At 41.8% G+C, this 24,185-nt stretch overlaps 1 protein-coding gene and 1 non-coding gene across 13 annotated transcripts in view; one reads left to right on the top strand and one right to left on the bottom strand.

The window, feature by feature from the left end:
* Positions 1–8,681, bottom strand: part of bptf (bromodomain PHD finger transcription factor) — a 130,085-nt gene extending 121,404 nt beyond the window's left edge. For 7 of the 12 annotated variants that reach the window (XM_068003900.1, XM_068003901.1, XM_068003904.1 and 4 more), the window contains exon 1: positions 8,144–8,680. In XM_068003900.1, the coding sequence (XP_067860001.1) occupies positions 8,144–8,654 (511 nt within the window). In that variant the 5' untranslated portion in view covers positions 8,655–8,680. Of the gene's footprint in view, positions 1–8,143 lie in introns of all 12 variants that reach the window. The other 5 variants (XM_068003911.1, XM_068003902.1, XM_068003903.1 and 2 more) reach the window with 1 other exon arrangement.
* Positions 8,682–18,367: 9,686 nt separating this feature from the next.
* Positions 18,368–18,449, top strand: trnas-aga (transfer RNA serine (anticodon AGA)). Its single transcript has one exon. It is a non-coding gene; the product is annotated as a tRNA-Ser (tRNA).
* Positions 18,450–24,185: the final 5,736 nt, after the last annotated feature.

Here is a 24,185-nt window from a genome sequence, read left to right as displayed (position 1 = left end):
AAGAGGAGCAGGGGAATTCTCCTAGTGTCCTGGCCAATACTTCTCCCTCAACCAACATCATTAAAATAGATTATCTGGTCGTTTATCTCATTAAAGTTTGCGGGACCTTGTGAGCAAATTAGCTGTTGCATGTCCCTACACTGCAACAGTAACTACACTTCAAAAGTGCTTCATTGACTGTAAACCGCTTTAGGACATTTTGAGGTCATGAAAAGGTGCTATATAGCATTTAGCATCCACTCATCAGTACTGTTCTTTCCTGGTGCCAATAAGCTGGATGAAAAAGCACAATGCGGCAATAATACAAAAATGGTCTGTTAAACAAGTAATGTGTGTTGGATGTGTTCAAGATTTTAAATTTGCTACTGTAATCCAGTTATTATTTTATTTACGTTATGAACCACTCTTTTTTTTCCTCCTCCTCCTCCTCCTCCCCTCCCCTCCCAAAGCTAAGGGAACAAACAGAGTTTGTTCTTGTACAAGTACAACTGACTGGTTTCCAATAATTACAAGCAGAAGCCTGAGAGCGGGCCACCTGCCTATCCAGCTCCAAATGGTGCAAAAACTGCGTTTTAAAAAGTCACACCCTCAACCAAATAATCAGGACAGCAAATCCTCAATCCATTGTTGCTCTGGCATCCATGCTACCTTCTGGTTTGGTATAGTGACATGGGCATAATTGCACTGCCTTCATATTGCTTGGAAATAGATTCAGACAGGTTAGTTCCCTTGCTTTGTTCACACTGAAAATGGCAGCACTCAAAGGGCAGGTAGATGTCTTCTCCACTTTTGGGTAACTGGCAAAAATGTCACATACACAGTTAGCCTGGCAGTATACAGATGGCATAATTCAGCTGCTTAAAAACTCATCTCTATATATTGCTCTCAAAAGCAGGAGCATCAAATTGTGCTGGAGTAAAAGAACACCCATGAGCCTCCACAAACAACTTGGTGGCCCTTTAACCTCAATCAGAAGGTCATGGGTTCAAGTCCCATTCTAGGACTCGAGCACATAATTTGGACAGACCCTTCAGTGCAGTACTGAGGAAGCCCTCCATTGTCAGAGGTACCATCTTTCAGATCTCAAGCTCCATCTGTTCAGGCTTGTGTAAAAAATCGTATGGCACTATTCAAAGAGTAGGGAGTTCTCCTGGTGCCCTTGCCAACATTTATTCCTTAACTAGCATTACCACAACAGAATAACTGGTCGTTTATCTTGTTTGCTCTGTGCAAACTGGCTGCCGGATATGCCCACACAGCAAATATTCAGATTTAGCCCTGGTACAGGTTGTCAAGCTAAGTACAGTGCTTGGCACAGTGGGATCAAGGAAAAAAAAACTTGCATTTATATATCACCTTTCATGACCGTAGTTATGTCCCAAAGCACTTTTCAGCCAGTGAAGTGCTTTTTGAAGTGGAGTCACTGTTGTAATGTAGGGAAACGGAAATACGAGAAAAAACAAAAATACACCATTACATTGGATGCAGAGGAGTCAGTGACAAGGCAGCACACCAGTCTCAGGGTTCAGATAACAAATTATGGCATCACCTGAACTCTTCGTTTGGATTACTTACCTGTATTCCACTCCCTCCCCAGTGTTGAAAAAAAAACAGATCTACAGAGCATAATCAAAAGTGAAATTTCTAAAATAATAACCCAAAAATCAACTCCGATCAGTGAGCACAACATTAAATATTACAGGCCACTTGCAGACTCATATCAGTGATACAAGGTTCACATAAAGGCATGAGGTATTAGTACAAGGTACAGCTGCTGAACGGAAATGTCATTGATGGAGCTTACATACACCACCTAGAACTATTCCTGCCCATATCTGTAAACATTTACTCAATGAACAGTGTCAAAATTTCCTTTGTTTTTGAAGTCATATATAACTAGTGTATGCTTATAGCGGACCTGTGCTAATTCCAAGTCTATTAGCAATATGGGGTAATGGTCCAAGATCCTGCTTCTGTACATAAGAAGTCAAAATTTCCACTTAGGATTGCCATAGCAAAGCTGGCAGATCAGTTGCCAGTTTAAATCTAGTTTAAAAGAAATATGAAGCAAAAAAAGGAACTGGGGCAAAATACTAAGATGGTGATCTGGATTGTTACATCGAAACTACAGCACAGCAACAGGCCATTGGGCCCAACTGGTCTTCACTGGCATTCATGCTCCCACAAGCCTCCTCACTTCCTACTTGATCAAACCCCATCAGCATACCCTTCTATTCCTTTTTCTCCTCATGTGCTTATCTAGTTTCCCCTTAAATGCATCTATGCTATTTGCCTCAACTACTCCTGATGGTAGCACATGCCACATTCTTACCAATCTCTGGGTAAAGAAGTTTCTCCTGAATTTCCTATTGGATTTATTACCAACTATTTTATATTTATGACCTCTAGTTTTGGACTCCCCCGTAAGTGGAAACATTTTCTCTACATCTACCCTATCAAATCCTTTGGTTATCTTCAAGATCTCAAATCAAGTCACCCCTCAGCCTTCTCTTTTCTAGATAAAAGAACCCCAATCTGTTCAGTCTTTCCCGATAAGTATATCTTCTCAATTCTGGTATCATCCTTGTGAATCTTTGTTGGCACCCTCTCCAATGCATCTATAATCCTTTCTATAATATGGAGACCATGATTGGCAAAATAAAAAGCCATACTTTCCCTGCAATTATACTGCCTGATTAGTGAATTTGAAAATCAGGACTTCACAGTTAGCTGCGTATTCTGGTCCGAGAACAAGAATCCTGGAGAACGAAAATTTGAATTCTGCAAAATTAAAACTAGTTGCTTTAAAAACTTGTCTCTGGCTATTGTAAAAACACTGATCAATCCACAAATTTGTTCCTTATCTAGCAGAGAAAAATGAATTTAGGTAACCTAATCTTAGCAGCACTGCCATGGATTTTGTTACAATAACCAAGATGAAGTTGACTTACGACATAAAAATGATGATTGGCAAGTTATGGGTGCAGTTTCCTTATTCCCCTCCACCCCATTTTCACATTTTTCTAAAGTCTTGTAATTCTAATCCCCCACCCATCAAATCACCATTCCACAAAGAAGTCAATGTCAAACAATTGTCCCCAGCAATGAGGTGCACAAGAGCACAATCTTGTGCCCTCCAATTCTCTTCCCACTTCATCCACCCTCACTTTTTCAGCTACAAGCAGAAGTTACTGTGTTGGGAAATACTGGTTGAGAACTCACATTTTGTCATTTTTAACTATGCCACAATCCAACTTTTTTTTTAAAAAGTCAGGTACACACCCCCTTGCAAGACCAAAGTAACTGAGCAGTTGACTTGTGAGCATGTTGCTTAGCTATGCCACAATAAAGATTTTTTAAAAATAACAACTATACTTGATATTAATAAACTCTTGTCAATTCATAAACACACCAGAAGTGTAACAAGTCTGTTAAACAAGCCAACAGTTTGCAATCACTTGTTACTTAAGTCACTGCACGAATAGCATTAATGGCCGGTAACAGTCTAGACTAACAGTTATTAACCTAAACATTTTCCAAAAAGTCATTTAAACTCTTCTGCCACCTCCATAGGTGGGCAGAAAATAAGAGAAATAACTGATCAGTAGTTGCTTCCAGGCACAAATAACCAACAATCTAATTAGAAGTAATAAGATGAATGTCATTTTAAAGAAATTTGAAATCATAACTATACTAGAGACTGCATTTTTATTGCAAACCTCCCTTTGAAAAATTCAGTGCTTTACAAGAGGACGATGATGTCACTGAACAGGAGGTGAAGAGGAAAGACAGCAGGACGGAAGTACAGATGGAGATAGGCTTTTGAAGGAAGGGAGAAAGGGAGCAAGGTTTCTGAGAGAGTTCCAAAGGGTAGGGATATCATGACTAAAGAACAGCTAGTGACGGTGGATCAGAAGGAGTACGGAAATGAAATGTCGAAGGAATATAAGTTAAAACTGGGACATATAGCAGGAGAAAATTATTTTAGGTGGAGAGCCCGTGGTGGGATTTGAAGTCAATGTGACAGTGTAAGCAATGGTGATGGGTATGCACAATTCTGTACAAGAGAAGTCTCGGGCTGAGTTCTGAATTAACTGAAGTTTGTGAAGCAGGGCATGCCAAGGAGGATAGCATTAAAGAAGCTATTCTTGAGGCGATGATAGCATAGATTTGGGTTTCAGCAGCATGGAGAGGGCACTGTGGGCAGTCAGGCAATGCTCTGGGAGGTGGAATCCAGTGTCTTGGTAACTGACCTGATGTGGGGGAGGAATGTTAACACAGGGTCAAATATAGTACCAAGGTTGTACACCATCTGGTTTGGCCTGAAGAGGCATATGGAACATGGCAAAAAAAAGTCAACACAGCTGAAGCCAGAGGCACCTAGGTGTTGGCAAGAACCAGAATCACAAAGTGGTATTTATATGCAGGAAGATAGTAAAACTACCCAAGCCAAAAAAAAAGTAACAAAATTAGAATATTACCAAGAGGATTTGATCTCCATAATCAAAATATCTTTGCTGTACTAAAAACTGTAGGGAGTGCCAAAATTAACCTTTCAACCAACCATTACGTCCATAAGTTATTGCAGTTCATGAGAAAAGTGAAAACATACTGTGACCTAAAATTATGGCTGGAGTCAATGTGACTCTCAAAAGAAGTTGGCCCTACTCACCTTCCACATTATTGAGAATACAAGGTTGCTTCATAAATCATAAGTTTGTACTCTGAAAAGTTGCAGTCTACCATTTGCAAGTTTCACTATACTAAAGGTAACTTCAAATTCTTAGAAAATGTACCTTAACTTTCACTTTAAGAATCAGAATTAATTTACTATCTTTTCCAAAAAATGTGTATAAACTCTGCAGGATTAACATATGTGATGCAAGATATTTGAAAATAAAATTGCCTTTGGAATTAAATTTACAGATAATCTGAACATCTAATCCTGACAATTAAATGCAATAGAAAAATCTTGTACAAAGTCAATTCTTTTTCCAAGTGCATGACTATCCAAACCTCTGAACAATTTAATAAATCACACTTTTTTAAATTATGAAATGTTGTAAAGCATGAAATGGTATTAGAATCCAAATATTGCCCCCTGTATTTTATATGAAAAGAGAAAACACAGGTTCACGTTTCAACTGGAGAATCATATAAATTTACAGCACAGAAGGAGGCCATTTGGCCCATGGTGTCTGCCAGCCTAATCCCACTTTCCAGCTCTTGGTCCCTAGCCTTGTAGGTTATGGCACTTCAAGTGCATTTCTGAAGGACTCTTTAAATGCGATGAGGCATTCTGCCTATACCACCCTTTCAGGCAGTGAGTTCAAGACCCACACCATCCTCTGGGTGAAAAAAAATTCTCAACTCCCCTCGAATCCTCCTACCAATTACTTTAAATTATTCCCCATTGTTATTGACCTCTCTGCTAAGGGAAATAGGTCCTTCCAATCTACTCTATCTAGGCGCCTCATAATTTTATACACCTCAATTAAATCTCCTGTCAGCCTCCTCGGTTCCAAAGAAAACAACCCCAGCCTATCCAATTTTCCTCAGTTAAAATTCTCCAGACCTGACAACATCCTCATAAATCTCCTATGTACCCTCTCTCGTGCAATCACATCGTTCCTGTAATAAGAACATAAAGAAATAGGAGCAGGAGTAGCCATATGGCTCCTCGATCCTGCTCCGCCATTCAATAAGATCATGGCTGATCTTCAACCTCAACTCCACTTTCCTGCCTGATCCCCATATCCCTTGATTCCCCTAAGAGTCCAAAAAAAAAATCTATCGATCGCAGCCATGAATATATTCAACGACTCAGCATCCACGGCCCTCTGGGGTAGAGAATTCTAAAAATTCACAACCTTCTGAGTGAAGACATCCCTCCTCATCTCAATCTTAAAATGGCCAACCCCTTATCCTGCGACTATGCCATCTCGTTCTAGACTCTCCAGCCAGGGGAAACAACCTCTCAGCATCTACCCTGTCAAACCCCCTCAGGATCTTAAATGTTTCAATGAGATCACCTCTCATTCTTCTAAACTCCAGAGAATATAGGCCCATTCTACTCAACCCCTCCTCATTAGGACAACCCTCTCATCCCAGGAATCAATCTAGTGAACCTTCATTGCACCACCTCTAAGGAGAGTATATCCTTCCTTAGATAAGGAGACCAAAACTGTACACAGTAATCCAGGTGAGGTCTCACCAAAGCTCTGTAATATGGTGACCAGAACTGTACACAGTACTCTAGCTGTGGCCTAACTAGTGTTTTATACAGTTCCAGCATAACCTCCCTGCTCTTATATTCTATGCCTCGGCTAATAAAGGAATGTATCCCATATGTCTTCTTTACCACCTTATCCACCTGTCCTACTACCTTCAGGGATCTGTGGACATGCACGCCAAGGTCCCTCTGTACCTCGACACTTCTCTGTAGCCTACCATTCATTGTGCATTTCCTTGCCTTGTTTGACTTCCCTAAATGCATTACCAAACACCTCTCTGGATTGAATTCCATTTGCCACTTTTCTGCCAACCTGACCAGTCCAATGATATCTTTCTGCAGTCCACAGCTTTCTGCCTTACTATCAACTACGAGGTCAACTTTTGTATCATCTGCAAACTTCTTAATCATGCCCCCTACATTTAAGTCAAAATCATTGATATATACCACAACAAGCAAGGGTCCTAGTATCGAGCCCTGCAGACCACCACTGGAAACAGCCTTCCAGTCACAAAAACACCCTTCGCTTCCTGCCACTTTCCCTTGGATCCCATGGGCTTTTACTTTTCTGACCAGTCTGCCATGTGGGACCTTATCAAAAACCTCGCTAAAATCCACATACACTACATCAAACGCGCTGCCGTCATCGGCCCTCCTTGTCACCGCCTCAAAAAATTCAATCAAATGAGTAATACACGACCTTCCCTTATCAAATCCATGCTGGCTCTCCTTGATTAATCCGTGCCTTCCTAAATGAAGAATATTATCCCTCAATTGTTTCCAATAATTTGCCCACCACCGAGGTTAGGCTAACTACCCTGTTATTAGTATCCTTTTCTCCCTTTTTAAACAACAGTACAACATTTGCAGTCCTCCAGCACCACACCTGTAGCAAGGGAGGATTGGAAAATGATGGTCAAAGCCTCTACTATTTCCTCCCTTGCTTCTCTTAACAGCCTGGGATAAATTGCCAGGCCCGGATGAAATGTATCTACTTTCAAAGATGCTAATCCCTTAATAGTTCCTCTCTCACTATGTTTATCCCATCCAATATTTCACACTCCTCTTCAACTTTAATGTCTACATCGTCCCTCTCTTTTGTGACGACAGATGCAAAGTATTCTTTAAAGAACCATACCCACATCTTCCAATTCCACACATAGAGACCAAAAAGGTAACCTAATGGGCCCTACTCTTTCCTTGGTTATCCTCTTGCTCTTTATGTATTTATAAAAAATCTCCATCAAAACTGTTCTGACAAAACATTAATTTGTTTCTTTCCAGATAAAATTAAATGGCTATCACCAAGCTCCTGAGCTGTTATGAATTTTCAGGGTTTATTTCAAATTTCCAGCAGTCAGTTTTTTCTTTATTCCTTTAATTTTAACAAATGAAACAACTGTGACCAAACAAACATGAGCTTCATTTAAAAATAAAATCTGTCAATGTGAAAAAATACATATCCTATTATCAGGTTAAAAAGTTAATTCCCAGATGTCAAAAACAATTTGCACCTGGACTGTCAAGATTGTCACTGAGATTCTTTTCCTCCACTCCCCCCAACTTATGCAGCAGGTGAACTTTGGGCACATCCCAGCCATTCAACAGTACTACCACAAACTACTCTCCATGATCAAACTAATGCAACTTCAGATCATCGTGACAGTTTAGGTCGATTCAATTTTCCAACAAAAACTTAAGCCACACTTTTTTTTAAAACGTCACTTAATGGCAACTGTTGCATGCATGGTTACAAAGGAGTTTGATGAGCTTTGCATGTGCAATTACCTGACAAGTGTTACTTCCAAACAATACAACCAAATATGGCCTGCAGCTTTTAATCAAATAATTTTAAAAATGGAAAAAAAAAATCTGCCATTTTTAAATGCACTGTCTTGTGAATGATATTACCTGGAGTACTGTTGTAAGTGCTGTGACTCCTGAAGCTGCTCTCTGTGCAATAACTAGCATCGTCCTCCTCTTCCTCCTCCTCGGTGGCCTGGTGATAATCCGAATCCTGCTCGTTCTCCTCCTCCCGCTCGTCCTCTTCGTCGTCGTCCTCGTCCTCGTCTTCGTCCGACACCAGGCTTTCGTCTTCCTCCTCGCTCTCGTGGTCGTCATAGATCACTTTGTTGACGGCCAGCCTGCGGGACCTGCCGCCCCCGACGCCGTGCTGCTGCTGCTGCTGTTGTTGTTGCTGATGCGCCGCCGTGGCTCGGGCCCTGCCCCGGGTGCCTGGTTTACCACCTCTCGGGTGCCTGCTCCCTCTACCGCCCGCTTCGACGTGATTCACTCGCCTGTCCGCTCCTCTGCCTCTCCCGGCCCGGTACCTCAGACTCCCTGCCGGTCCCCCACTACCACCTCCTCCCGCCGCCGGCGAAGCATCGAGCGTCTTGGGCGGCCTACCTCTCCTCCCTCTCATGTTTTTTTTTCCCCCCTCTTTTTCTACTTTAATCCGCAAACCCCTCCCCCCCCCCCCGGTCCGCCTCACTTCCACCCCCCCCCTCCCTCCTCCTTCTTCTTTTCTTCCCTCCCTCCCTCCTTTTCTTCCTTTAATTCCCCCCCTCCCTCCTCAACGTGAACCCTCCCCCCCCCCCAACTCTCACCCCTCCGAAAAAAATTTTGGGGGGGGATTTTACAAAAAGACTCCCCCTCCTCCCTCCGCAGCCGCCGGGAGTGAGGCGCCGAGCTTCGCGCACTCTTATTATTATTATTATTTTTCCTTCCCCCCCCCTTTCGCCTCCTGGTTCACTCCAATCTTCCGGCATCCATGTTGTATTCGGGGATCGCCGCCATTTTTGTCAACCAGTCAACTGGTCACGTGACCACCCCCCTCCCTCCGCGCGCCGGCTCCCAGAACCCGCACGAGCAACGATGCAGACAAATCCCACTCACACAGGGCAAACATCCTATAACATAATAAAATATTACCGATATATATATATATATATTACTAGATCTAATAAAATGCAAGAAAAAATGAAGCATGCAATATTTTATTGCGCACTTTATGAAATAAAATGCATCGCTGCAACTTGCAAAAAAAATTTTAAAATGCAACGATTTTATTTTGTGATCGTTTACAATTCAATCTTGGTGCAGTCTGAATTATTAGCAGCACTTTTTTTTAAAAAAAACTTTGTATTAAAACTGAACGTCCAAAAGAAACGGAAACTTGTCTTCTTGCAACAAACGCGAGAGGCTGTTGTGTTTTTATATTGGTTACTTTTTGTTTCCAACCGGAGGCGACCATTGGACGGGGCAGAAAGTAGAATATGTCCATCGATCGCCTTCGAAATTTGAGCCCCCACACAAAAAAATAATAAATATTATCAAAGAGAGATTTGGGCCACTTCATTCCCCAGTGTTTTATTAGTTTGGGAGGGGGGGGGGGGAGGTTGGAGATTGGCGGCAGCAGCCCAGAGCCAATCAGCGGGCTCGTAACATCGCACCCACGGCAACGCCGAATGAAAAGGGCTCTTCCAGAAAAAAAAATAAAGCAACAAATTCCGCAAAGGAAAGCCTTTAAATACAAAGTTCCGCACATGTTAATTCTTTTTTTCCCAATGGATGCAGTGTGCTCCAAGCAGGAAGTGGGAGTCTGACTTGTGGAAAGGTTTCTTTCCGAATTTTCCCCCCACGGAAATGCGTGCACCTATATATATATAATATAAATACTATATATATAATGTGTGTGTGTCTGTCCTGGGTGAAAAGTTCACTGGCCTTTCGGATTAAAAAAAAATGCAACCCGCCGCAAGCGCGTTTTCAAATTGTTAAGTGTGCGGCCAACTTGATAGCGGAAGTCCCGCCTCCACCTGAAACCCCCTTATTGTTTTACAGGATTTGCAGGAAACTTCCTAATGGAACCGCCGCAAATGTCAATCAGGAGAACATTGTTTTTACTTCTTCCTGCAACACATCTGGTTTCCAATCCCTGAGCGTGACCCAAGAGCGCTAAAGTTCAGACATCTGCCTCGGGAGTGCCTCCTGGGATGAGCTCTCTCCCACTGTCTGTTGGTTAACAGCTTCTTGTTTATCGCAGATCAGTAATGTTGGGTTTCTTTCAAAAGTGTGAAAGGGCAAAGAATAAACCATGGGTCATAAACTCAGAAGAGTAGATAGTCAGTGCTGCATAACAACAACTTGCATTTATATAAGCGCCTTTCATGTAGTAAAACAACCCAAGGTGCTTCAATGGGAGCATTATCAGACAAAATTTGACATTGAGCCACATGAGATATTACAAATAAAAACAGAAAGTGCTGGAAAAGCTCAGCAAGTGAGGCAGCATCTGTGGAGAAAGAAACAGAGTTAACATTTCAGGTCGAAGACCTTTCTTTAGAAGATATTAGGCCAGGCAAAGAAGTAGGTTTTAAGGAGTGTCTTAAAGGAGGAGAGAGAGGCGGTGAGGTTTAGGGAGGGGATTCCAGAGCTTAGGGCCTCGACAGATGAAGGCACGGCGGCCAATGATGATTCAAAGGAAATCGGGGATGCACAGGAGGCCTACAATGTAATATCCAAACCTGTATTATAGATTGATTTTACCCGAAGTAAAAATAGGGTTGCCACATTTTCTATGTCTCAATGGCATGGCAGAGTCTCACTTCAACCAGGTTGAAAGGAACAGTGTAAAATACCAAACCCGTGACAGATGTGTGGCAGCTAATAGCAGGTCGCACCAGCACAGGATGTAGGGAGATTGGCAGCAGCTCCTTTATCTCATGGAGCGTGGTGTGATGCCAAGTGGGAAGCAGCACCACAGAAGCTACGACTCACATAAGTGAGAAAGATTTACTTTAAAAAAAATTGATTTTTGATGTTCAGGTTACATTTTAGAAATTCCCCAGACAGCTTGCTCAGAAAGCTGGTCTATCAAGTCCGAAAACTTAAGGGTGCCAAATCAAAGTAAAAGTTTTTGATAAAATGCAAACCATGACTCTTCTATTTAAAAGGTACTGTAGTGTAATGGTTATGTTATTGGGCTAGTAATCCAGTGTCCTGGACTATTCATCTCGAGCATGTAAATTCAGATACTCACCATGGCAATGTAAGAATTTGAATTCAGCTGTATTAAAAAAAAAGGCTGAAAAAGTAACTCTTTTGGATTGTTGTAAAAATCCAACTGGTTCACTAATGTCCTTTAGAGAAGGAAACCTGCTGTCCTTACCTGGTCTGGCCTATATGTGACTTCAGTCCCACTCCAATGTGGTTGACTCTTAACTGCACTCTTAAAAAACACCCAGTTGTATCAAAACTGTTCACCACATGGCCTACAGTGGTTCAAGAAGGCCGGCTCACCACCACCTTCTCAGGGCAACTGGGGATGGGCAATAAATGCTGGCCTTGCCAGCAATGCCCACATCCTGAGAATGAATTTTTAAAAAGTGCGTTATTATGATTCAGTGGGTAAATGTAAAATGTGGTGATGTCTTGTGCTGAAAAGAGGAATCCACGATTGATCCTGTCATACACTAGCCGATTTCAGCCCTGGCAGTGAAGTGATACAATCAATCTCATTATCCACTGAATCACTCCCACAATAGCAGAAAGGCCATGTTCTGCATTTTACTTCGATATGTCACACTTACATTTTTTCACTTTATGGACCAGTCTTTGATTGGATTTTCTGGGAATTCTAAAATGTAAACCAGACCAGCCCAAAGTCTTTTTTTAAAAAAGATATTTAGGAGTCACCACTATCCCTGGAATTGTACCTACCAAGAGCCATTATCTTTAGAGGAGGAGAGATAAGGCAGAAAAGAAAGAATTGTATGTTTATTACCAATTTCTGTTAAAAGAGGACAGCTAATGAGTAGCAGGAACCCTTGCTTCTCCCCCATTTCCACCACTCCCCAACCACCCCATCTATCTTAAGGACTGTCGCTGCTGTCCCAGCTGATATTAGAAATCAGACCTGGGGATCTGCCAGTTCTCTATGGCTCAGCATCACTCCACGTGGTGCACTGAACACGACATGGCGCAAAAATGGAGAACCAGCATTGAAATCTGGGTTACTTGAAGATTCCATAGGATGTAATAAATACAAACCTTTAATCAGCTTAATTTTCCACCAAGCTCACATTTTTCAGTTTACTTCATGTACCTTCAAACTTTGGAGAATGTAATCAGAGTTGTTCCTAAAACTTGCTTCTATTAGTGGACTACAGATCCAATTGTGTTCAGCAGACTCATCAGTGGAGGCCACCACTGATGTTGCAGTACAGAACTGTTACAATTTTGAGTTGTTATATCCCTGTTTTTTTTCTTAATGGTTTCACAGTGGATCCTGTAAGTGAACCTAAGATCTGGAAGCTGTATCTTTTTTGATGAACTGCTTTTGTAGAGCTCCATTACCCAAGGATTCACAACTGCCCTATTTGTAGTAATATGTTACCAGATTAAATGTAGCCTCACTCTGCGCTACCACACTCATACGAACACCTAAAAATGACAAACAGGAAAAGACTAGCTGGTCCATCAAGCCTGCCCCACACTCATGATGGCTGGAGCATCATGACTAGATATATCCTATCCCCCACTGCAGCCATGTAATCTCCTGAGAGAGGCAAAAAACCCAGGGCCAATAAGGAAAAAAATTTTGGAAAATTCCTCTCATTTCCGATTGATGGATATTAAACACAGATCAGGTTTTATAGGCTAAAACAATAAATATATTTATTTACAAAACTAAACGAAGCATAAAACATTCAGTAAAATACTAAGGAGTATAAGAAAGGAGTGTAAGTACAATTAGAAAAGTCCGTAAATGGTCGATTGTTCTCAATAAGAAACCTCTTTCGATATAAACAGAAAATCTTTGAATGGCAAATAAAGCATGTCTTGTCTTCTTGTAATATTTTATGTAACAGTGAATCTTTTTGTGCCTTATTTTTCAAGTAGGAAACTGAATATGAGTTCTCTCAGTCACAAGAATTTTGGAAGAGGCTCTGAGCTGAGCCACTCTCTAGTTTTTAATCTAACATGTGTCAACACCCTTCATCCTGGGAAATCTCAATTGCTGACTTTGTGAGACCAAATTGAGGAATGACTCATGCTTTCCAATTAGTGTAGGAGGTGGCTGGAAGATGGTTTCTCAAACAGACGAGCAATAAAGAAAGAAAGAACTTGCATTTTTATAGCGCCCTTCATGACCTCAGGACGTCCCAAGCACCTTACAGCCAATGAAGGGTAGTCACTGTTGTAATGTCGGGAAATGCAGCAGTCAAATTGTGCACAGCAAGATCCCATAATGAATAATGAAGATAAATTAAAATCAATTGATCATGTTATCTATAGTATCCGAATAAAGTATATTAAAGGACTGCAAAGCTCAACAAGAATCCAATGGTCCAATCTACATGAAACTACATTAGAGACTGCTAAGATCCACACCCTGTAACAAGTTTTTGGACAAATGAGTTAGCTGGTTAAAGTGTAACTGACTTTGATAATACACCAAAATTAACTTGTATTTTAAATTGTTCCAACCATTAGCAATTTAATTCAGCCAAACAAATTTAGGTTCAAAATACACGGTCTGCTTTTTAACGTAAAAAAAGACAAACCAGCAAATAATTTAAATTTCTAACTACTCCCTCTTGGTTCCATTCCTGTCTACTGCAACACAGTTACTACACCTCTCTGAACACTTTTTCCCCGGGGCTTCATCTTTGGTGCCCTCTTATTTATCATCTGCTTACTAACCCTCAGTGACATAAATTGCAAACATGGGTCATCTCAGCACTGTGAACTCTAAGGACATTGATCCTTCCTCCAACTACCTGTCTGATATTAAGTCATGTTGAAATTTATCTTCAGCTCAATGTGGGCAAAAGTGAAGCCACTGTCCTTGATTCCTGCCAGAGCCTACATGTTCTTGGCACCAACTTATCAACCTCCCCAACTGCTGCCACATATTGAACCTAATGATGCACAACCTCAGAGTTCTGCTTGACCCTGAGCTGACCGTTTAATCCTGCACCTGGTCAGTTACTCAGACTGTAGTCTTCCACTTTTGGAACTTTGCCCGTTAGTTCCCTACCTCTCTTCCGCTGCTGCTGAAACCCTAAGCCACCCCTTCATCACCTCAATATTTGATTTCTCTAATGCGATTCTCACCAAACTCACCATCTCCACTCTACATAAACTTCAGTTAATCCAGAATTCCATGGCCTGTATCCTCTCTTACACAAAGTCGCCTCCTTCCTTGACATACTCCACCTGTTCCTTGTCTCCCATGATATTGACTTCAAGGTGCTCATCCTCATTTTCAAATCCCTCCATGGTCTCCCTTATTTGAGAAATCTTCTCCAGACGTACATCCAAGCCACAAAACCCTGTTACTGTCTACAGATAATTACTTGTCCCCTCCTCTTTACCATAGAAGGCCAATTCTTCAGTTACTGTGCTTCTACTCTTTGGAACTCATTCTCAAAGCCACTTTTCTTTTCTACCTTCTCCTTCCCTGTAAAAACTAACTATCATTCCATGCTTTGGATCGCTCCTTAATTCTAGTCTTCTGTTGGTTCTGTGTGGGAGGCAGGATGGGGGCACAATTCTCGATCTGCATTGCTGATGTATCTCTTCCTATGTTTTAGGTGTGTCCTGGAATGAGCCTTCTGTGAGATGTTTGAATGAAGGATCCTGAATGGAAGTGAGATCCCATTTGTGTTTCTTCCTGTTCGTGTTAGACCCCTTAGACCTTCACAGTCTGGTACCACCCTATTGTCTTTCATCAAATGACCTGAACAATCTTCTTCAGTTCTTCAGCCATGATAATAGCTTTTTCATCTGGGGATTCAGCTGTCAATTGGATGTTGGTGAAACATCTGTGAATATATGAACATATGAATTACGATTGCCCTGTGTGGTACCTTAAGAGAATCTTCCAAGGAATGCATATATAGGAGAATAACAAACCTGATACCATATACTATATAAAATGATACTGCAAATCATAACAAGTTGGTATATATTACATGTGGCTAGTATTTACATGCAGTGAATGATGTTATATATTAACAAAATAACTTACCAAAATTCGAGCAGTCCATGGAGATAGTGAGCACCTCTCATGATGTTAGAGATTACTGCCCCTCTCTTTCAGCAGCAGTCACTTTCTCCTGGTTGGCAGATATCCAACCTGAGCTTCTTTGTTGGACCTTTATTATGCCACCTTTAACAGTGCCATCTTCTTCAGGTCATTCAGTATTCCTGGTAACAGGGCACTCTCTGTTTATCTGGCAGTCCAATTTCTCCAGACACTGTGACGCTCAGGAAGGTTTCTTTTTACATTTCCACAATTCTTCTGCCGGTAAGCATTCTGATTTTGTCTGTGTTAGAAAAATTCCTGCAAGTAAGCTTCCCCAGTGTTGTAGCGGGTTGATGCTGTACTCATCATGGTTCAGCAGTGCATTTACCCAGCAACATCTGTATGACTCATACAGAGAGGAAAGATCGCAGGTTCCAGCCCTGAGATTCTGTGCCGAGTTGGCAGATCTCAGCCAGGGCTGCAATGGTGATGCTACAATTGCCCTAAGCATCTATGGCCTAGGAAGTCAATAATCAGCCAAGTTTCCTGTTCCTGATCATGATTCACTGACCCTGTTGGAGGATGGGTGTACATGGATGTCAGGCAGACAAGATCAAGTCTGGCTGTGATAAGCCCCATGGTTGAATAGTTTACCAACATTCACGGTCTAGGCTCACACATGAAGAATGGCCTTCGGGTTCTGCACCCAAGGCACTATATGGCATCGGAAGCTAACGTCTTCAGGAGTGGAGGAAGGAGAAAGCTGGCAAATAATTTAAAAATAGTTTCAAGGCAGAAATATGTCTTAGTGTTCAGGTGGTGTTGGTGAGCCGTTCACACTCTTAATGTGCAGCCAAAGCTAGAAATCAATAATATACACAAGACATCTTAATAATCAAACTGCTAAATGTAACGGTGTAACACAGTGATATCTTCTGCTGGAATATCACAGGGTAGTAACAGTCCCGTTCTTGTTTAAATATACTTTTCACTCTCTTAAACCAGTATCATTTTGTTTGTACAAGCTAGTGACTGAGCGGGTGACAGCCAGCTTCCATTCTATATAGGTGTAGCCTGTTCATGACCAGCTACCTAATTTATTATTTAAGCTCTTTAAATAAAAGAGGAATCCAAAGTGAAACTACATTATTTTTATTTACATTGTAAAATGATTTTATGTGGAGGTAGCTCTCCTCTTCAAGGGGTACTGTTATATTTCCTGTGAAAATGCTGACAATTATGGTGGTGTATCTAACTCACCTAGACTCCTCCTCTTCTCAAACCCTGTACATGCCACCGCTCCCATTCTATCACGATCAAGCTTCCACAGGCTCTTGCTGCCTCTGAAGTCAGTTCTTGTTCCTCTCTGGGCAGCTCCCTGCCTCGATTCTCTGCCACAACAGCCTCAATACGCTGAAAAAAAAGGCGAAGTGCATAAATAAATCTTTATGTATATGTAAAATATAAAAGCACGTAAGAATGTGTTTTAACATCCTTGGGGGGGGGGGGGTCACATGATATTTATAATACTTACATCATCTAAATCTCTCAGTTGTTGTACTCTCCAATCAAATATACTCAAGTATTATTCCATATATAATATAAAAGATTGTTATTGTAATATAGCATCTGCTCTTGTTGATCAAAATGGAAGATATTCCCACTCCCCAAACAAGTGTTTCTCTCAGAACATAATTGACATTCAACCATAACTGAATGGTTTTATTAAATTACACGCATCCATTCAGTATTAATGATAAATCTAGTGAGTACTTCCTACCTAACAACAGTCACTGCCCTTCAAAGTAATTAATTATATGTGAACCGCTTTGAGATATTTCTGAGACACAATAATGTGTTATATAAATGTAAGTCATCCTTTTATTGCAGTGCAACTTTAAAAAATCATGTTTTTATTTTGCCATCTTCATTAACTTTTTTCCCCCTAATTTTCTCTTCTTTCTGATGCAGCATCTTACAGTTTTACAGACGCTTGCAGCCTATTCATACCCCAACCAAGTAGCTACTAATTATTTGTGAAACCAGGCAGCGAGTGTCAGCAGACTATTCGACTGTGAGTGGCGGGGGTCTGTTGCCAATTGTGCCCCTCCATTGTCCCTAATGAAATGAGCTAAGTCAGCTCAGGCCAGGGGCTGAATCAGGGATCTTCCTGATTTGCATGACTCAGTACCACACTGGGAAATGCATTTACTCACCGAACCTTCAGGGAAACTCTTTTATCATCTTTTTAATTGAACTTTGTTTTCATGGTATTAAACTTAAAAAGACCTTTAAACCCGCAGCATAATTTGACAAAATATGGAAAGTTATTTTCGGATTCATTTGTTTGCAGTTTAATTATAATTAATTTTAATTCTAACCATTTATCATAAAAATGTTTTTTGTTATCGACAGGAAAAAAAGATAACAGAAATGAACTGGGTGCAACATCACGAAGCATTTCTTGGCTTTTGTATTGGTTTCGTGGGATGTTGTTATGATCATTTATGACGAGGGCGAATAATGAAAGATCGTTGAGTCAGTGAAATGATAAAAGACAGGTTGTGATCAAAATGGAACTATTAAATAGTGAAACATCAATTTACAAGTGTCTCCCCTGTACCTGTATTTGCCAACCCTCGGTCACTGGATGGCGTAACCTGTGCGGACAGCAAACTGATGTCCGGGGACGCGGCTCATTTTATTTATTTATTTGATAAGATTTTTTTTTGGCTAGTTCACAATCACACAAAAAAAAAACACCAAAAAAAAGTCTTCGATAAATGCGACAAACTGAATCAGGTGACAAGGCATGACCGAATTGGGGGTGGGGAAGAAAACAATCAAACGAAATACTCGAGCAAAAAGCAAAAACGTTGGAGATACTATTTTGGCACGAACTGATTCCTCGGACGGCAGGTCCGCGGGCGAGATGAATGAGAGGGAGCGGGTCCTTGTAACCTGGCATGACCCCCTCGCACCGATTGTAACACTCGCGCTCGCGTGCCGGAATCCGAACGCAGCCCCTTCGAACGTTCCAATTACTGCGCCACCAACGTTCTGCTACTACAGTAAATGGCAACGAAGTATCATTGTTGTCGGTAGTCGTGGCCGAGTGGTTAAGGCGATGGACTAGAAATCCATTGGGGTCTCCCCGCGCAGGTTCGAATCCTGCCGACTACGAGCCAGTTTTTTTTATTTCAGAAACTGATTTTTAAAATTTCTGCGGCATTCTCCCCCCACCCCCGCACGCTTTTACACAAATAACAACAACAACAAAAAAAAAATCACCAGATCACAATTATTCCGTGGTTGAAAATCGAAACAAGCGCAGAATCCATATCGTGATTATTTTAGTTTCTTTCAAAACACCCACTTTATCAAAACGAGTCCAAGGTTCTCTCATTTATCAACTTTCTTCTTCGTATTGACCTTTTGCAGCATCTGCTGAGAGAACCCCTTCATTTTAAATTTGTGCATATATACCGTGCTTTAAAGTATCCAGCGTAATTTGAAAGCAATAATGGTAATTGGTTTAAAGTTGCTACATTTCTGGGGAACTGAGATTCTTCAGAACCTTTGGCAGCAGGCGTACATTGTGAGTGCTGCCCCCTACCGAGGTCATAATATATAGCCATGATGTGGAGATGCCGGTGATGGACTGGGGTTGACAATTGTAAACAATTTTACAACACCAAGTTATAGTCCAGCAATTTTATTTTAAATTCACAAGCTTTCGGAGATTTTCTCCTTCCTCAGGCAAATGTTTCAAGATCTCCTTGAAGCCTACGCATTTATACATATTGAACAATAATAAATGGTGTTTACAGACTGCCTCTGCAACTGCCCGTTGCCAAGGCAATCACCGTGTTCAGACAGAGAGGTGTTACCTGCAGAACCTCCGAATACACATTCAATAAAAAAACAAACAGGGAAAAAAAAACAGAGAAAAAAAAAACACAGAGAGAGGCAGAAACATCCGGAAGGCAGAGAGAGCCAGCAAATGACCCATTATATTAAAAACAGATAACATTTGTTCGCTGGTGGGGTAACGTGTAGCGTGACATGAACCCAAGATCCCGGTTGAGGCCGTCCTCATGGGTGCGGAACTTGGCTATCAATTTCTGCTCGACGATTTTGCGTTGTCGTGTGTCTCGAAGGCCGCCTTGGAGTACGCTTACCCGAAGGTCGGTGGATGAATGTCCATGACTGCTGAAGTGTTCCCCGACTGGGAGGGAACCCTCCTGTTTGGCGATTGTTGCGCGGTGTCCGTTCATCCGTTGTCGCAGCGTCTGCATTGGCGAGACCATGCAGACGCTGCGACAACGGATGAACGGACACCGCGCAACAATCGCCAAACAGGAGGGTTCCCTCCCAGTCGGGGAACACTTCAGCAGTCATGGACATTCATCCACCGACCTTCGGGTAAGCGTACTCCAAGGCGGCCTTCGAGACACACGACAACGCAAAATCGTCGAGCAGAAATTGATAGCCAAGTTCCGCACCCATGAGGACGGCCTCAACCGGGATCTTGGGTTCATGTCACGCTACACGTTACCCCACCAGCGAACAAATGTTATCTGTTTTTAATATAATGGGTCATTTGCTGGCTCTCTCTGCCTTCCGGATGTTTCTGCCTCTCTCTGTGTTTTTTTTTCTCTGTTTTTTTTTCCCTGTTTGTTTTTTTATTGAATGTGTATTCGGAGGTTCTGCAGGTAACACCTCTCTGTCTGAACACGGTGATTGCCTTGGCAACGGGCAGTTGCAGAGGCAGTCTGTAAACACCATTTATTATTGTTCAATATGTATAAATGCGTAGGCTTCAAGGAGATCTTGAAACATTTGCCTGAGGAAGGAGAAAATCTCCGAAAGCTTGTGAATTTAAAATAAAATTGCTGGACTATAACTTGGTGTTGTAAAATTGTTTACAATAATATATAGCAACATAATTCATTGCAAGTGCTGTATTGTGCATTAGGAGACGATCCGACTTATTCAAGGGAATTTCTATAAGCCCACGTGGTAAAACCAAAGCAATTGATTGTGTTCCAGATTTTGTCCCAGTGGCCGGTTTTATTGGCCTAAATTTATGTTGTAAAAACAATTGTAGCACTTCAAAATACCAAAGCAGAAGTACAATGACATCCTCCCAGCCCAAGAAAAATTATAAGTAGGGAAGCTTTACTATGGTGCATGATGGATTTGTAAAAATCAATTATTTTCTCTCAATTGAAGGCATCATGAGGTGGTAAGACACAGGTTCAACAGCAACAATTTATACAACGCCTTTTACATAGCAAAACATCTCAGGATGCTTCACTGCCAGGGGGTCAGACCTGAACAAGACTAGGAGGGAAATTAGCGGAGGTGTCTGAGCTGTGGCTGAAAAGAAAGCTGTGGTGGGCAGGAGATCGTCTTCCACCTCCCGATGGGCTGCCCCTTTGCGCAGAGGGTGTGGAGAGAGAAGCGTTGGTATCTGTCCTGGTTCATCCCAAACCGTTCGGTAACACAGGACTCTGTGCTCTACGGACTGTTCCACCAGACGCACACCTAGACAGATATCACCTGTGGCTGGAAGACCATCAACTGGGTGAAAGAGGCCTTTTGGTCCGCCTAAAACATGCTGGTCTTCCAGTTGAAGGAGCTGTCCACGACCGAGTGTTGCCGACTGGCACACTCCAAGGTCCAGGAATTCGTGCTGTAGGATGCACTGAAGCGAGGTGTGACCTACGCAAAGGCTTTATGGGGAAAGGCCACCATTTAAAGCCCTCCCGCCATTGTATACTGAGGGGCTGGAATCAGGGAAACCCCCCTCTGGCAGAATGTAAAATGATCAATGAATGTAACAAAATGTACTGTATCTGTAACTGGTAACGACTGTACTGAAATGAGGCACCCTAGGGTGCCATGAACTGTATCTACAATATATGGTGTGTAATTATTGATTGTACCGGCACTGTTGATTTGTACTGTATGTATCTTTGCAAATTGTATGACCTGCATTGCATTGTTTGAAGCGTGTCTTGAATTGCATTGTATGTACCTTTACAAATTTTATGAATAAAGTTTATTTTGAAATATATAAAAAAGACGTAGCAAGGCAGATGTTTTAAGGAAGAATTTGAGCATGTGGGGCAAGATAGCTGAAGGCTCTGCTACCAACGGTAGAGCAAAGGGAGGGGAACACATAATAAGACAAGGTTGCAAGAATGGAGGATGGGAGCAGGGATAATTGAAAGAAAGAAAGCATTTATACAAGGTACAATGTGGGTGGCATAGTTCCGGATAAGTTGCAATCTATGAAAGGTGAAGCTTAGGAGGCTGTAGATGAAGGCATTGGATTAATCAAGTCTTGAGATGATAGAGTCATGCATAAGGGTCTCAGCAATGTAGACATTCAATTGAGGCAGAGGTACGTGATATATCAGAAGCTAAAATAGGATTGGCAATGGACTGGATGTGGGGTTTGAAGCTCTTCTCAGGTCAAGCAAGATATCAAAGTTGCACACCATTAGGTTGAGCTAGAGGGGGCACCCAGGATGGGGGATGGCATCAGGGGCTAGCATTGAAGGCAAAGCACCTCTGTCTTGCTTCAGTTTGTGCTTGCAAATCCCAACACATTGAGTTCCCGATCTCAACCATTGTGGTGGGGCACCGAGCAAGGGTCAAGTACATCCTCTTTGGAGGGAAGGAAAACCAAAAAGCCATTCTTTCCATGTTGCTGTCACATATTTTGTGATGGTTGGCCAGAGAAGGGGTTAGGTTTAATCCTTCTCCTTTCTGAAGTCATTGATTTCAGCCTGGGTGTTTTAACTGACCTCAGCACACCTGGGTTAGAGAATAGAAAACTGGACAGAGTTTCAACTCCTGATTGCTATCCAGTGGCTCTTGCTTGAATTGCTGGTATAATGACCACTTGGATCATGTATCATGGTAAAATCAACAACAATGGAACCAGACTCCAGCAAGGAAATCAACACCTTTAGGATAGGGGAGGGAAGAAAAATGGCAAAATGCATCATGCGCTGCAACTGTAATTATAAAATTTAGACTGTGGATGGTCTGGCAGTGTGGCACCGTTGGGTAAGATACAGCTATGTACTGTGTTCATTACACAACCTTTCCTTGGTCCATTTTTGAATTCCTTTGTAAATCTCTTTATCCATTTTCTTTCTCATTGTTTAATTCTTTTTCCTCCTGTTTCAAATCAACCGAACAGAAATTCTTAGCATTATTGTAGTGATGCCTTTCAAATTAACATTAGCGATCTCTCCAATGCTATCACAGACTGACTGACTAGCACCTGCTGGGAGAAAGATGAATTGGAATAGAAGGTCAACTGAAATTCAAGCAGGACACTTAGGTTGCATACCACTTGGTTCAACCCGAGGGGGCAGCAGGGAGGTTGATGGAGCTGGAGTCAGAGGCGTGTAGGTATGGTGCTAGAATGAACAGAAAAGGATGGCTTTAGTTTTGCTGATTTTGAATTTGAAAATTTCAGCTTCTCTAAGATTTGGTATTGGATAATATGCCATGGCTGCAAACAAGTAGAATTGGGAATGGTTAGCATACATGTGACAACTGGCCCTATGCTTGGGAATATCGCTGAGGCGTAGCATTTGGATGATAAATAAGAGTTAACCAAAGATAGAACCCTGGGGTATCTTGCAGGTGACTATTCAAGAAAATATAGAGGCAGGAACAGAACCAGGAAAAGATTGGTGCTGTGAAGCACTGGGGGCGTGCCCTGTCACAGTATTGTTGATGAATTTGACAAAGGCTGCCTTTATGCTGTAGGCAGGTCAGAAAGCCAAGACCGGGCTAGGAGCAGGCAGGTGATGCGGACGGTTTTATGCACCGTCGGAAAGGGTAGTTTGGATATTAGCAGCTGTTTGAGTAGAGGGGGATCTAGATTGAGATTTTTTTTAAGGCAGATGCCTCCGCCACAGTTCATTGATCTCCAAAAATCAAATGCGATAAATCAACAATATTCACCAAGGTTATAGCTGCAAATCTAAATTCTGATCAACCTCATGATGCAGAGCAGGAAACCCATGGAATCTCTGTCAGCTATATGTTATGTAGAAGTTTTAAATCCTTCATTTTAATCACTGTGGTGTTCACACAAAGATAGGAACTTGACCTGATCACACACAGGTGAGAAATTATGTCTCAGCTAAATGAATTTTTTGTGGAAATTTGGAAGCTTCGGTTTGTGAATCAAGTCCTATCCAGGAATTGAGCACATAATCTAGGCTGACACTCCAGTCCAGCTGAGGGAGTGCTGCATTTTTGGTGATGTATCCTTCAGACAAGACATTAAATTAAGATCCTGTATTTCTGTTCAGACAGATAGCAAAGGACCCAAAGCACTATTCTGTAGAACAGCAGAGAGGTCTCCTGGACAACACTCCTCCCTCAGAAACCGCCACAAAATACAGATTAACAGCCCATATTGCGATATTTCTAAGGGATGTGATAAGGCACTGTATAAATGCAAATCTTTTAACAGATTTAAAAGATCCTTTGCCTGATTTTCTGTTGACCAAAATGAGCCATTCCACGGTGCAGCTGTCTTGAAGCAAAGCCTTCCCTTCAACAGGGAGAGGAGCAGGGCAAAAGTCCCAATACCTGCTACCCGACCAGATGGTCACGATCATACACTCCTAGTGCCAAAGCTTCTGGCAGTTTAAGTTTAGTCTGGCAGTATGGGCAGATTAAGTTTAGTCAGGTCTTTTCTAGATTGCTACAGGATAGTTAGGCATTTAAGCTTTGTTTTGGGGAGGGATAGGGCTGCAGGCAAACGAAGAACAGATACAGGAGTACAAGAAAAGTAGAATTTCAATTCAGAATAAAATACAACACTTACAAATATTTATTGAAAATTAACACTTTCACACTATAAATATAACTCAAAGC

This window comes from Heptranchias perlo, chromosome 23 (genome assembly GCF_035084215.1).
Source record: "Heptranchias perlo isolate sHepPer1 chromosome 23, sHepPer1.hap1, whole genome shotgun sequence".
Taxonomy (NCBI): domain Eukaryota; kingdom Metazoa; phylum Chordata; class Chondrichthyes; order Hexanchiformes; family Hexanchidae; genus Heptranchias; species Heptranchias perlo.
The sequence above is the reverse complement of the archived record's forward strand: the minus strand, read 5'-3'. Positions and strand labels throughout refer to the sequence as shown.